Source organism: Hemiscyllium ocellatum, chromosome 23 (genome assembly GCF_020745735.1).
Source record: "Hemiscyllium ocellatum isolate sHemOce1 chromosome 23, sHemOce1.pat.X.cur, whole genome shotgun sequence".
In the NCBI taxonomy this organism is placed as follows: domain Eukaryota; kingdom Metazoa; phylum Chordata; class Chondrichthyes; order Orectolobiformes; family Hemiscylliidae; genus Hemiscyllium; species Hemiscyllium ocellatum.
The window spans coordinates 16,149,494-16,162,584 of record NC_083423.1 but is presented as its reverse complement, the minus strand read 5'-3'; the positions used below and the strand labels follow the sequence as shown (position 1 = coordinate 16,162,584).

At 43.1% G+C, this 13,091-nt stretch overlaps 1 protein-coding gene across 1 annotated transcript in view; it reads right to left on the bottom strand.

The window, feature by feature from the left end:
• Positions 1–12,313, bottom strand: part of lrguk (leucine-rich repeats and guanylate kinase domain containing) — a 128,434-nt gene extending 116,121 nt beyond the window's left edge. Inside the window, exons 1-3 of the mRNA XM_060842526.1 lie at positions 12,079–12,313; positions 7,293–7,400; positions 4,454–4,535 (exon numbers count right to left, since the gene is read on the bottom strand). Of these exons, the coding sequence (XP_060698509.1) occupies positions 4,454–4,535; positions 7,293–7,400; positions 12,079–12,312 (424 nt within the window). The 5' untranslated portion in view covers position 12,313. The remainder of the gene's footprint in view (positions 1–4,453; positions 4,536–7,292; positions 7,401–12,078) is intronic.
• Positions 12,314–13,091: the final 778 nt, after the last annotated feature.

Below are 13,091 nucleotides of genomic sequence, written 5' to 3'. Positions count from 1 at the left end.
CAGAAGGGTTCACCACCGTGTCGTAACACTATTCTTTACTTATTTTAAATGCTTTCACTAATTTCATGAAAAGGCAGTTTAATGTACAATTAGAACATTACAGCGCAGTACAGGCCCTTCGGCCCTCGATGTTGCGCCAACCTGTCATACCAATCTGAAGCCCATCTAACCTACACTATTCCATGTACATCCATATGCTTGTCCAATGACGACTGAAATGTACTTAAAGTTGGCAAATCTACTACCGTTGCAGGCAAAGCATTCCATACCCTTACTACTGAGTAAAGAAACTACCTCTGACATCTGTCCTATATCTATCACCCCTCAATTTAAAGCTATGCCCCCTCATGCTCGCCGTCACCATTCTTGGAAAAAGGCTCTCCCTGTCCACTCTACCTATCCCTCCGATTATCTTATATGTCTCTATTAAATCACCTCTCAACCTTCTTCTCTCTAACGAAAACAGCCTCAAGTCCCTCAGCCTTTCCTCATAAAACCTTTCCTCCATACCAGGCAACATCCTAGTAAATCTCCTCTGCACTCTTCCCAAAGCTTCCACATCCTTCTTATAATGCAGTGAGCAGAACTGTACACAATACTCCAAGTGCGGCTGCACCAGAGTTTTGTACAGCTGTAGCATAACCTCATGATTCCGGAACTCGATCCCTCTATTAATAAAAGCTAAAACACTGGATGTCTTCTTAACAACCCTGTCAACCTGGGTGGCAGCTTTCAAGGATCTGTGCACCTGGACACCAAGACCTCTCTGCTCATCTACACTACCAAGAATCTTACCATTAGCCCAGTACTTTGCATTCCGGTTACTCCAACCAAAGTGAATCACCTCACACTTGTCCGCAATAAACTCCATTTGGCACCTCTCAGCCCAGCTCTGCAGCTTATCTATGTCTCTTTGTAACCTACAACATCCTTCATCACTATCCACAACTCCACCGACCTTAGTGTTGTCTCCAAATTTACTAACCCACCCTTCTACACCCTCATCCAGGTCATTTATAAAAATGACGAACAGCAGTGGACCCAACACCAACCCTTGCGGTACACCACTGGTAACTAGACTCCAGGATGAACATTTCCCATCAACCACCACCCTCTGTCTTCTTTCAGCAAGCCAATTACTGATCCAAACTGCTGTATCTCCCACAATCCCATTCCTCACTTTAAAATCCCACTGTGATTGGTTAGTAACATGAATTCAGATTTTTCAGAGATTATAATGGTCAAAGTGACCATAAAATTATTATATGTGCATGTGTTGGCCCTTATTTCAAAGCATTTGGAGCATAAGAGCAGGGAAATTTTACTATAGCTGTACAAGGTGCTGGTAAGACCACATCTGCAGTACTGCGAACAGTTTTGGTCCCTTTATTTTAATAAAAGGTATTATTTCATTGGAGGAAATTTGAAGGTTCACTTGGATGATTCTTATTATGGAAAGATTATCTTAAGAGTAAAGATTAAACAGGTTAGGACTCTAATGACTTGAGAATGAGAGGTGATCTCTTTGAAACATAGGATTCTTAAGGGGCTTGACAGGGTAAATGCTGAGAGGGTGTTTCTTCTCATGGGACACTCCAAGACCAGAGAGCACAGTCTCAGAATTAAGGGGCTCCAATTTAAGACTGAGATGAGGAATTTCTTCTCTCAGAGAATTGAGAGTCTTTGGAACTCCTTACCACAGACAGCTGTGGGGGCAGAATCTTTGGGTGTATTTAATGCTGAAATTGATAGAATCTTGATTAGCCAGGGAGTCAAGTGTTATGGGAAAGTGGAGATGATAAATGTTGGTTCAGCTGTGATTCTACTGAATAGCAGATAAGGTTCGAGGGGCCTGACAGCTTACTCCTGTTCCTGTTACGTATGGTCTTATGATCTAATCAATTGAATCAAAACTTGTCATTCTTAGCAGTCTAGCCTATTCATGACTCCAGTTCCATACTAACATGCTTGAATCTTTGCCCTCCAAAGTAGCATAAACAAGCCAATTACACCAAGGACAATCTTCAGAATGTAGTGTATAGAGAGACTCCTGTCAATATTTGTCGCTCAATCAACATTATTTTTTTAAAAGTCATTGTCACATTACTATTCATGGGAGCTTGTTATGAACAAATTGACTGCTGGATTTCTGACATTACAGCAATGACTACGTTTCAAAAATACTTCATTAGCAGCAAAGTGTTTTGCATCATTCAAAGTCATGAATAACAAGCCTATTTTCTATTTGCTGAATTGGGCACTTCAGTGGATGTCCATGGAGACGTATGAGGACATTCATCCTGGCGACCCCTCTTTTCTCCAAGATCATCTTTGTTACAGTATAACAGGGTCTTGCATGGTTGCCTGAGACCAAATGGAACTAGGGAAAAGGTGATGGTTATATGTTTAAAATTAAGGGATAACTGAGTGAGTACTGGATGTGTATATTAGGATCAAGTAATTAGTTGGGTGGGAGTTCTGTGATAAGAGTTGGAATACAACACTGACAGGAATGCTAGGATTCTATCTAACCAACATTTTAGCCTCTAGTGTTGAACAAATTGTGCCTTGTTTCCACCACTTCACTACCTATTCTTCAATGGCTACTCTGTGATCCACTGATAAACAATACCCAGCTCTCAATGCGCGGTAGCAGCTTATCATGGTCAGATATTCCAGCCCTGATAATATTGAGTCATAACCACATGTCAGAAGCCCTCCAAGAATATTATTGGAACTGATACTGCTTTATTGTTGGAGTAAAAAATGAGGTCTGCAGATGCTGGAGATCACAGCTGCAAATGTGTTGCTGGTCAAAGCACAGCAGGCCAGGCAGCATCTCAGGAATAGAGAATTCGACGTTTCGAGCATAAGCCCTTCATCAGGAATAAGAGAGAGAGAGCCAAGCCGGCTGAGATAAAAGGTAGGGAGGAGGGACTAGGGGGAGGGGCGATGGAGGTGGGATAGGTGGAAGGAGGTCAAGGTGAGGGTGATAGGCCGGAGTGGGGTGGGGGCGGAGAGGTCAGGAAGAGGATTGCAGGTTAGGAGGGCGGTGCTGAGTTGAGGGAACCGACTGAGACAAGGTGGGGGGAGGGGAAATGAGGAAGCTGGAGAAATCTGAATTCATACCTTGTGGTTGGAGGGTTCCCAGGCGGAAGATGAGGCGCTCCTCCTCCAGCCGTCGTGTAGTTGTGTTCTGCCGGTGGAGGAGTCCAAGGACCTGCATGTCCTCGGTGGAGTGGGAGGGGGAGTTAAAGTGTTGAGCCACGGGGTGATTGGGTTGGTTGGTTCGGGCGGCCCAGAGGTGTTCTCTGAAGCGTTCCGCAAGTAAGCGGCCTGTCTCACCAATATAGAGGAGGCCACATCGGGTGCAGCGGATGCAATAGATGATGTGTGTGGAGGTACAGGTGAACTTGTGGCGGATATGGAAGGATCCCTTGGGGCCTTGGAGGGAAGTGAGTGTGGAGGTGTGGGCGCAAGTTTTACATTTCCTGCGGTTGCAGGGGAAGGTGCCGGGGGTGGAGGTTGGGTTGGTGGGGGGTGTGGATCTGACAAGGGAGTCACGAAGGGAGTGGTCCTTGCGGAACGCTGATAGGGGAGGGGAGGGAAATATATCCTTGGTGGTGGGGTCCGTTTGGAGGTGGCGGAAATGGCGGCGGATAATACGTTGTATGCGCAGGTTGGTGGGGTGGTAGGTGAGAACCAGTGGGGTTCTGTCTTGGTGGCGGTTGGAGGAGCGGGGCTCAAGGGCGGAGGAGCGGGAAGTGGAGGAGATGCGGTGGAGGGCATCGTCGATCACGTCTGGGGGGAATCTGCGGTCCTTGAAGAAGGAGGCCATCTGGGTTGTGCGGTGTTGGAATTGGTCCTCCTGGGAGCAGATGCGGCGGAGACGAAGGAATTGGGAATATGGGATGGCGTTTTTACAGGGGGCAGGGTGGGAGGAGGTGTAGTCCAGGTAGCTGTGGGAGTCAGTCGGTTTATAATAGATGTCTGTGTTGAGTCGGTCGCCCGAGATAGAAATGGAAAGGTCTAGGAAGGGGAGGGAGGAGTCTGAGACAGTCCAGGTGAATTTCAGGTCGGGATGGAAGGTGTTAGTAAAGTTGATGAACTGTTCAACCTCCTCGTGGGAGCACGAGGCAGCGCCGATACAGTCATCGATGTAGCGGAGGAAAAGGTGGGGGGTGGTGCCAGTGTAGTTGCGGAAGATGGACTGTTCCACATATCCTACGAAGAGGCAGGCATAGCTGGGGCCCATGCGGGTGCCCATGGCAACTCCTTTAGTTTGGAGGAAGTGGGAGGATTGAAAAGTTGGAGGCCAACTGACCACTTAGGTTCAAAGTAAATCTAGGCTACAGTGTTAGGTTAGTGAGGATTAATAACTTTACTATATTCCTGCAAAGTTCTTTAAATCCATTGTAAAAACCTTCCAGTGAAATGATCCAAATATTTATACCTGTTATTTTATTGTAGGGGAGTTCCAACTTCTGGAGGTGCATGTAATCGTAAAGAATAGAGATGTCACATAGTTTGCAATTCTGAAAAACAAAAAAGGATTTAATTGCACAAACACTGGATAATGTGAAATAATAATACATTCATATCTTATAGAGAAATTTTATCTGAAACCTAACCCTCATAAGCTTTATCAGGGTAATTCTAACATTTACCCCAGGTTTTTAGGTTTGGCTTGGCATACCTCCATCACTCAGATTATGAGATCAGTCACACACATGTTTATGTCAAACCACAACACAAAATTTGCATCAGTACCAGATGTTATTAAATCAGTTGTCAGGTATACTTTGGACTTAAGATAAAGGAGTACAGGATCACCTGAACCTAACTTGTTCCACTCCTGTTTTTATAAACCTGTTTTATCAAACAGCACATTTACTTCTTCGGTTAATGAATTGTATTCAAAAGGTCATTGGCCAAGGATGTGAATAGTTAGAAAATGGAATAGAGAAAGTGAGGACTGATCTTCAGTCGAGAGTGTGGTGCTGGTCAGGCAGCAGGTCAGGAGCGAGCAAATTGACGTTTTGGGCATAAGCCCTTCATCAGCCCTGATGAAGGCCATATGCCCAAAACATCGATTATCCTGCTCCTTGGATGCTACCTGACCTGCTTTGCTTTTCCAGAAAATGGAATAGACCAGTACAGATGGGAAACATTGGGCGAAAATACACTAGTTTTACTCATGCTTGATCAAAGTGTTTTCAACCTATTTGGTATTTGTTTGGATTGCTTTTCTTGTTATGAAAAATAATACAGTAGAACATTAACACTGGAACTACCGAATGAATACAGCATAGAAGGAAGCTATTAGTTCCGTTTTGCTTGTACTGGCTATCTAAAACAAACAGTTCACCTAGAGTCATTTCCCTACCTTCTCCCTGCAGAGCTGCAGATCTTCCTTTTCTGATTACTTCTTGAATTCTTCAAATTTAGTTGCCTCCATTGCACGCTTAGATCTGATTTTATATGCACATGGAGAGGGTCTAAGGCTTAGCCAAAATTGCACTGTTGTGCCAAATTCAAAAGCCCCTTCCTGAACGTGGCTCCCAACTGGTTTCACAGTCGGTCACACATTGGATATGTACGTTTCATGGTGACAACTCCACATATAAAACCACAGCTAATTTCAGACTAATCTGATGTATGGGAATATCCTTTTTTTTAATGTGTTGGGACATGGGAGTCACTAGCTAGACCTGCAATTATTGCTCAGACAGCAGTTAAAAGCTGACCATATTGCTGTAAGTTGGATGTCACATATGGGCCAGGCCAAGTAAGGATCATAGATTTACTTCCCTAAAAGATATTAGTGAACCAAATGGATTTTCACAACATTTGACAGTGGTTACTTGATGGCCATTTGTTGTTTACTAACTCCAAATTTTTTATTGAATTCAAATTTCATGATCTGCTATGGTGAGATTCAATTCCATGTCCCAAGAACCCATGAACATTAGCCTAGGATTCTGGATTACTAGGCTAGTGACATTACCACTACATCACTGCCTCCTTCCAAGATGCTTTACATATTAGACCCAATAGGAGTGTATATAAACTTACTCGAATTCTTTGGAGAGGAAGGTAACCCTTTTGAAAACGTAAGATACCCTTTCTAGTTATAACCCAAGACAACTTTGGGCAATGTCAAATGTCCTTTAGGATTGTTAAACATAGACATGAATGTGCATCAAATGTGAATAAACTCAATGAAACTGTAAAACCAATTGGAATAGTTGAAGCATTTAAATCTCCCACTCTTCAAAAATAGAAGGTCAAAACTATCTACTTGCTGTTTCGTTCTGTTTGTACATTCGGAGGAGTACCATTACAGATTAGCACTACATGACTGATGTCACAATCTATCATTATCCCAGTTGGAAGGAGCTTCTGATAAAATCTCACAAAAGCAACGAATTAGGAAATTAGGAAATGTCATAATTGCACTCATAGTTCTGTGGGAAAGAAATTAAAGTGTTTTCACCTCTGGACAATGCTGTAGTTTCCTATTTAAGAAATCTATGCACAGCAATTTGACAAATATATAAAAGCTCTGAGTTGGAAGATATCAAATGTATAAAGGTTGTGTGCCATGCTCATCTTGATGGTAGATGCTATTCTTATGACTGGACTTGGCTCAAAGCAGATGGGACACTTCTGTGACTGTCTCCTTTGAAACTGAGTTTGCAGAGCCTGCAAGAGCAAATCTCCTCTATCATTATGGAATACTTTTGCTATTAAGAATGCAATTCCTGACAAGTGAGTGTCTTGGTGACCTTTAATGCAAGGTGAATGCATACTGTGAATGCAATGCATGATGATGAAGAAAATTGCAAGCTCTTCCATCAAGCAGTACTTTTAAAAGATTCACACGACTAAAGAAGGGATCCTGCATGTAGGGCATGGCCAGCAGGGATTTCAGATGGAACCTTGTAGGGGTTTGAAGTGAGTGAGTGGATGTACTCACTTTTTTATGGCTCACGTGAGAATTCAATACCAGAAATTTCTGGATCTGTTCTATGGCTGAGATGAATTGATGAAAACAGATCTAAACATTCCTGTGCCCTAAAAAGTGGTTATTAATCTATTGAAACAAGCCAGGTTATTAATCTAACCAGACATTTGCAATGTAGGCATGCAAAGCATTTTATCATGTTATCATAATCCCATGAGAAGTGGTTGCTTATAACTTAATATATATTCAGTTCACCAACAGTTCAAATTTATATTTGGATACCATCAGCCAATAGCATTTTCAGTAGCATTTTGTGCTGACTTACTGGAACGGAGAGATGGACATAGGTCTGTTCTAATCCAGTTGCTGAATGTCTCAGGTTTGATAGACCTTTTGCTAGTATATCTTCTGTTAATACACCATCAAATTCTTCCTGCAAAACAAGACACTTTTTGCAAATTTCAAATGTTTCCTTGATGTGCACCAAATAAAGGCATTTATTGTAGCAATTCACAAATAAATGCACCAGTCAGTAGTGATCTCAGCTGTGCAGTGATGGTGATATGGTAAATGTAAGACAGTAAAGAGAAAAATATTCTAGGTGTCAGGCATAGAATACCATAACAAAAGATTAAGGAATCCATCTCAACACATAAGCACACTTATAATAAGCTTTCACAAGGTTGTGAAGGTTTGTAGCTCAGGTTGAGGTTCAGGCTGAGCTGTAGGTTTGATATCCAGACATTTCATTACCTGGCTAGGTAACATCATCAGTGGCGACCTCCAAGTGAAGCGAAGCTGTTGGTTCCTGCTTTCTATTTTTATCTTTCTCCTGGATGGGATTCCTGGGGTTTGTGGTGATGTCATTTCCTGTTTGTTTTCTGAGGGGTTGATAGATGCATCTAGATCTATGTGCTTGTTTATCAAGAATGGGCAAACGCGGTAGAATGCGCCATAAAAACCAAACAATGACAAACACAGATAAAGAAAAATCGGGACCTGAAGAAAAAAACTTGACAAACTCACAAAAAAAGACAACCGATAACACAGGGGCATGGATAAAGAACTTATCAGACCGGACCCTATCAGACACAGAAGAAGCGGTACTAATCAAAGGATTAAATTTCAATTACCGAGACGCTGACAAGAAGGATTTCCTAGCGGTATTAGAAACCACATTGAAGGACAACAATCTCACGGAAGAAACACAACAAACTATCAAACAGACAGTTGCACTTACTCTGAGCCAAAAAAGGAAAGGAAACAAACTGAACACACGAAGAAAAGAAAGCCTAGAAAACCTCAAAAAAGACAAAAACATCGTTATATTACCTGCAGACAAAGGTCGGCTCACATTCATCCTGAACAGTAGGGATTACATAGAGAAAGCCAATGCACTACTCGCAGACACCAACACCTACCAAAAGGTGGCGCTAGACCTGATCCCACAATTAGGAAACAAAATTACATATCTCCTAAGAAAATTACACAACTCCGGACAATTAAACAAGACGGAATTCCAGAAAATGAAACCCGACAGGACCAACACCCCACAATTCTACGGACTACCAAAAGTCCATAAACCAGGAGCCCCCCTCAGACTCATAGTCTCATTACCAGGAACACCAACTTACAGACTGGCCAAAGAACTACATGCGAGACTGAAGTACCTAGTAGAAGAGTCACAGCACTCCATCCACTCCACCCAGGAATTCCGAAAAATCATCAAAAACACCAAAATAGAGGAAGACGTAACAGCACTGTTCACCTCCATCAACATCAACCTGGCAAAGGAAACACTTACCACACTTTTAGAACAGACCATCACACACACCCCAACCACCATCAATTACATTACCAACGAAAACATCATGAAGCTAATGGACCTGTGCATTATCACCACCCACTTCACTTTCAACAACATTGTCTACAAACAAACCAACGGTACACCCATGGGATCTCCGCTATCAGGATTCATAGCAGAAGCGGTAATGCAAAGTCTAGAACAAACAGCCCTACCAATCATCAAGCCAAAAATCTGGGTTTGCTACATAGATGACACCTTTGTCATCACAAAACCAAACAAGATAGAAGAGACATTTAACATCATCAACAACACCCTCACAGGCATAAAGTTCACCAAGGAGGAAGAAACTGACAACAAATTCGCATTTCTGAACGTCACAGCAGAAAGAAAGGACAAGGGAGAATTACAAACCTGCGTATACAGAAAACTGACAAACACTGCCAAATACTCAACTACACCAGCAACCATCCCAACACACACAAATGAAGCTGTATCAGAACACTACTCCAACGAGCCTCCACACACTGCAGCACAGACGAACAACACCAGCTAGCCACAAAAAGCCACGACCACCCCTCCCTCATAGCCCTACACATGGATGAAAGAAAACACCATTTCAACTGGGACAACACATCTATCCTGGGACAGGCTAAGCAAAGACATGCCAGAGAATTCCTAGAGGCCTGGCACTCTAACCACAACGCCGTAAACAAGCACATAGATCTAGATGCCATCTATCAACCCCTCAGAAAACGAAAAGGAAATGACATCACCACAAACCCCAGGAACCCCATCCAGAAGAAAGATATAAATAGAAAGCAGGAGACAACAGCTTCGCTTCACTTGGAGGTCGCCACTGATGATGTTACCTAGCCACGCAATGAAATGTCTGGATATCAAATCTACAGCTCAGCGAGCAAACCTACACCCCTTATAATAAGCTATTGTGAAATTTGCTAAAATAGTTTCAGGTCATCTGGGGCAGACAACATACTTCCCACAGCCCAAAGTATTTAGCATTGACCAGCAAGACATGAGAATTAGGAAATGACAAGTGTGTATGAACTATCTTACCAGCATAGAGGAACTGAGCCCATTGCTAACTAAGCTTGTAGTCAAAAATTTCACTTCTATTATTCTCCTGATCTTGTTAGTTCAGTGGAAATGGCTTATTAAGTTTTGCTTTTAACCTCAGGTGCATGTTCAGCTTATACAACATGCTGGGAAACTGACTTATCGGCAGCCTGAGGGTCAGATCTATCCCTCTAAGATCTTTTAATTTACAAAATCAGTTGCTTAGTCATTTTAAGGTACCTTGGAATATAGCAGACTTGCTCAGCTCAGAGTTTGAATTACTATCACCAAGCCATAACATAGCTCAAATCCATAATTCAATTCGAACAGATAATATAGAATCCCTTCAACGTGGAAGCGGGCCACTTGGCTCACTGAGTCTACATCCACCTTCCGAAGAGTATCCCACCCACACTCACCCCTGTACCTCTCATTTTACAATTTAGTTTGGCCAATCCACATGACCTGTACATCCTTGGACTTCTGGAGGAAACTGATGCATTCAGAGGAAACCCATACAGACATGGGGAAAATTTGTAAACCCCACACAGATGCCCGAGGGTGGAATCAAACTGTAAGGCAGCAGCGCTAACCATTGAGCCACTGTGCTTATTTCATTTCCTGTGATTTGATTTCCATTAAATACACTGTTGGTTCCCAATTCTAATGACATGATAGAATTTCCACTGGAATGACTTACTGCAATGAAGTGGGCTTGGTTCTGATAAAAGTAGACAAAATTGAAGTATTTGCAACAAACTTAAGTCGGAAGTGCGAGTAGATGACTCAACTCAGCCTCCTCCTGAGGTCTCTGGCATAACTGATGCCAATCTTCAATCCATTTGATTCACTTTACTTGATACCAAAAAAAAGGCTGAAGACATCTGATACTACAAAGGCTATGGACCGTGAGAACATTCCAGTAACCATACTGAAAACAATTGCTCCAAAAGTAGCCACACCCCAGATAAGCTATTTCAATACAACTATAACATTGACTGATAAATGTGAAAAGTTTCCTATGTCCTATGCAGACAAAGCATGAAAAATCCAACCTGGCCAATTAATGCCCTAACAGTCGACCCTCAATCATCACTAAAGTGATGGAAGAAGTCATCAACAGTACTATCAAGCAGGACTTGCAAAGGAATAACTTGCTGACAGTTCTGTGAATGCCGGATGAAGGAGCAGCACTCTGAAAGCTCATGCTTCCAAATAAACCAGTTGGACTGTAACCAGGTGTTGTGTAATTTTTAACTTTGTACACCGCAGTCCAACAACGGCATCTCCAAATCATGTTCAGAGATATTATTACACATTTCTGAAGCAGGGAGGACTTAAACCTGGGTCTCCTGGCTCAGAGGCAAGGATGCTACTACTGCAGCACAAAAGCTCAGTTCCTCAGGATAGTGTCCTAGGCCGAATCATCTTTAGCAGCTTCAGCAATGATCATCCTTCCATCATAAGGTCATAACTGAAGATTTGGTTGGTAGTTGCACAACATTCAGCGTCAACTGCAACTGTCCAGATACTGAAGCAGCCAATGTCCACATCTGGCAAGACCTGAACAACATCTAGACTTGAGCCGATAAGTGACAAATAACATTTGTATCACACAAATGCCAGATAATTACCATCTCCAAAAAGAGATAGTCTAACCATCACTGAATCCTCCACAATGAACATCCTAAGGTAATCATTGAACAGGTCCATGCACCTTGGTACCTTTAAAATGTACCGCTTTCTTTAATATATTCAGCAAGTTGGCCTACACAATCTTCCGTGGGAGAGAATTTGAGAGGTTTGCTATCATTTGAGTGAGGAAATCTTTCACTATCTCAGCTCTAAATGGTCTACCCCATATTCTCAAATATGCTCCCCTGGTTCTTAACTCACCAACCAAGGAAAACCCTGCATCTAGTCTGTCCAGCCCAAATGCTTGTATTCAAGCTTTTGAGTGAGATTACTGGGGTGATTCTCTGTATGGAGATTCTAGATGCAGTTAGAATGGCCTGATTCCAACTCTTCCTCATTCTGGGGCTTTTACTCGAAATGTCGATTTTCTTGCTCCTCAGATGCTCCTGACCAGCTGTGCTTTTCCAGCACCACTCTAATCTTGACTCTGATCTCCAGCATCTGCAGTCCATACTTTCGCCTGATTGCAACTCTTGTTGAACTGACTAAAATCCCTTTCGGAGGTGGCTTTATTCCACTTATATTGGCTACAAACCTCCACCACCTCCTGCGCTGGGCTCTCGCATTCCTCCAAGTAGCTGCTGTCGCTGCTGCTCAGGGCGCTGTCCAGCAGCTCCCTGTTGAACTCTTCCACCACCTCCCCGCTCTCTTCGTCCAGCAGCTCGTCCAGCAGCTCGTCCAGCAGCCCCCCGGCCAGTTCCTGCACACCTTCCTCCAGAGCCTCGCCAGCGCACTCCCGCACCATCTCCTCCAGCAGCTGCCACATCATGTCCTCCTGTTCTTGCATGTCCTCCTCTTCTCCCTCCATCACCGACTCCTGGCGCAGCATATCGCCCTCGCTAATCGTCGCCGCTACCTCCATCACCTCAAACGACAAAGGGCGAGGTGAACCCGCTTCTCCCGGTTTGCAAACAGCAGCGTTTATCCACTCTCAGCCCTCGCTTCGACGGCCGCCATCTTGTTGTCAAGACGGTTGCTAGGAGACGGCCGGACCCAGAGTGCCTCACGAAGCTCATGGATCGTCGCGAACTACAACTCCCATAGAGCACCGCTGCTGCACATGCGCACTTACGTATAGCATCCTTGAGGGGAGGCAAAAGATCTTTGTAGGTGAATTACGATCCATGAGAAGAAGCTAGTCGTAACATTTACTCCGAAAATAAAAGTATAATACTGCAGATGCTGGAAATCAGAAATGAAAACAGACAATGCTGTCTTTTTGGCATTGAGGAAGTTATTCCAGATCAAAACAACTGTGTAAAAGGAACCATATCTTAGTTGTGTCTAATAACTATGTCTATGTCCTTTGGCATAAATTCTAATTCTATCAAAGTACTTAATGAGTTTGCGCTGGTGAATTAAATCTCCACGTAACTGTTTTTGTTCCAAGAAGTACAATCTCAATTGCCCTAGTGTCTCCAGGTAATTGAAATTCACCAAGCTTGTTATCATTCTAGTGAATCTCTGCATCCTTTACAAGGTCTCAACAACCTTCCAACAAGAATCCCTGGTTCAACTTCAGAAGCAGAACGTTAACCTTTGTAACAT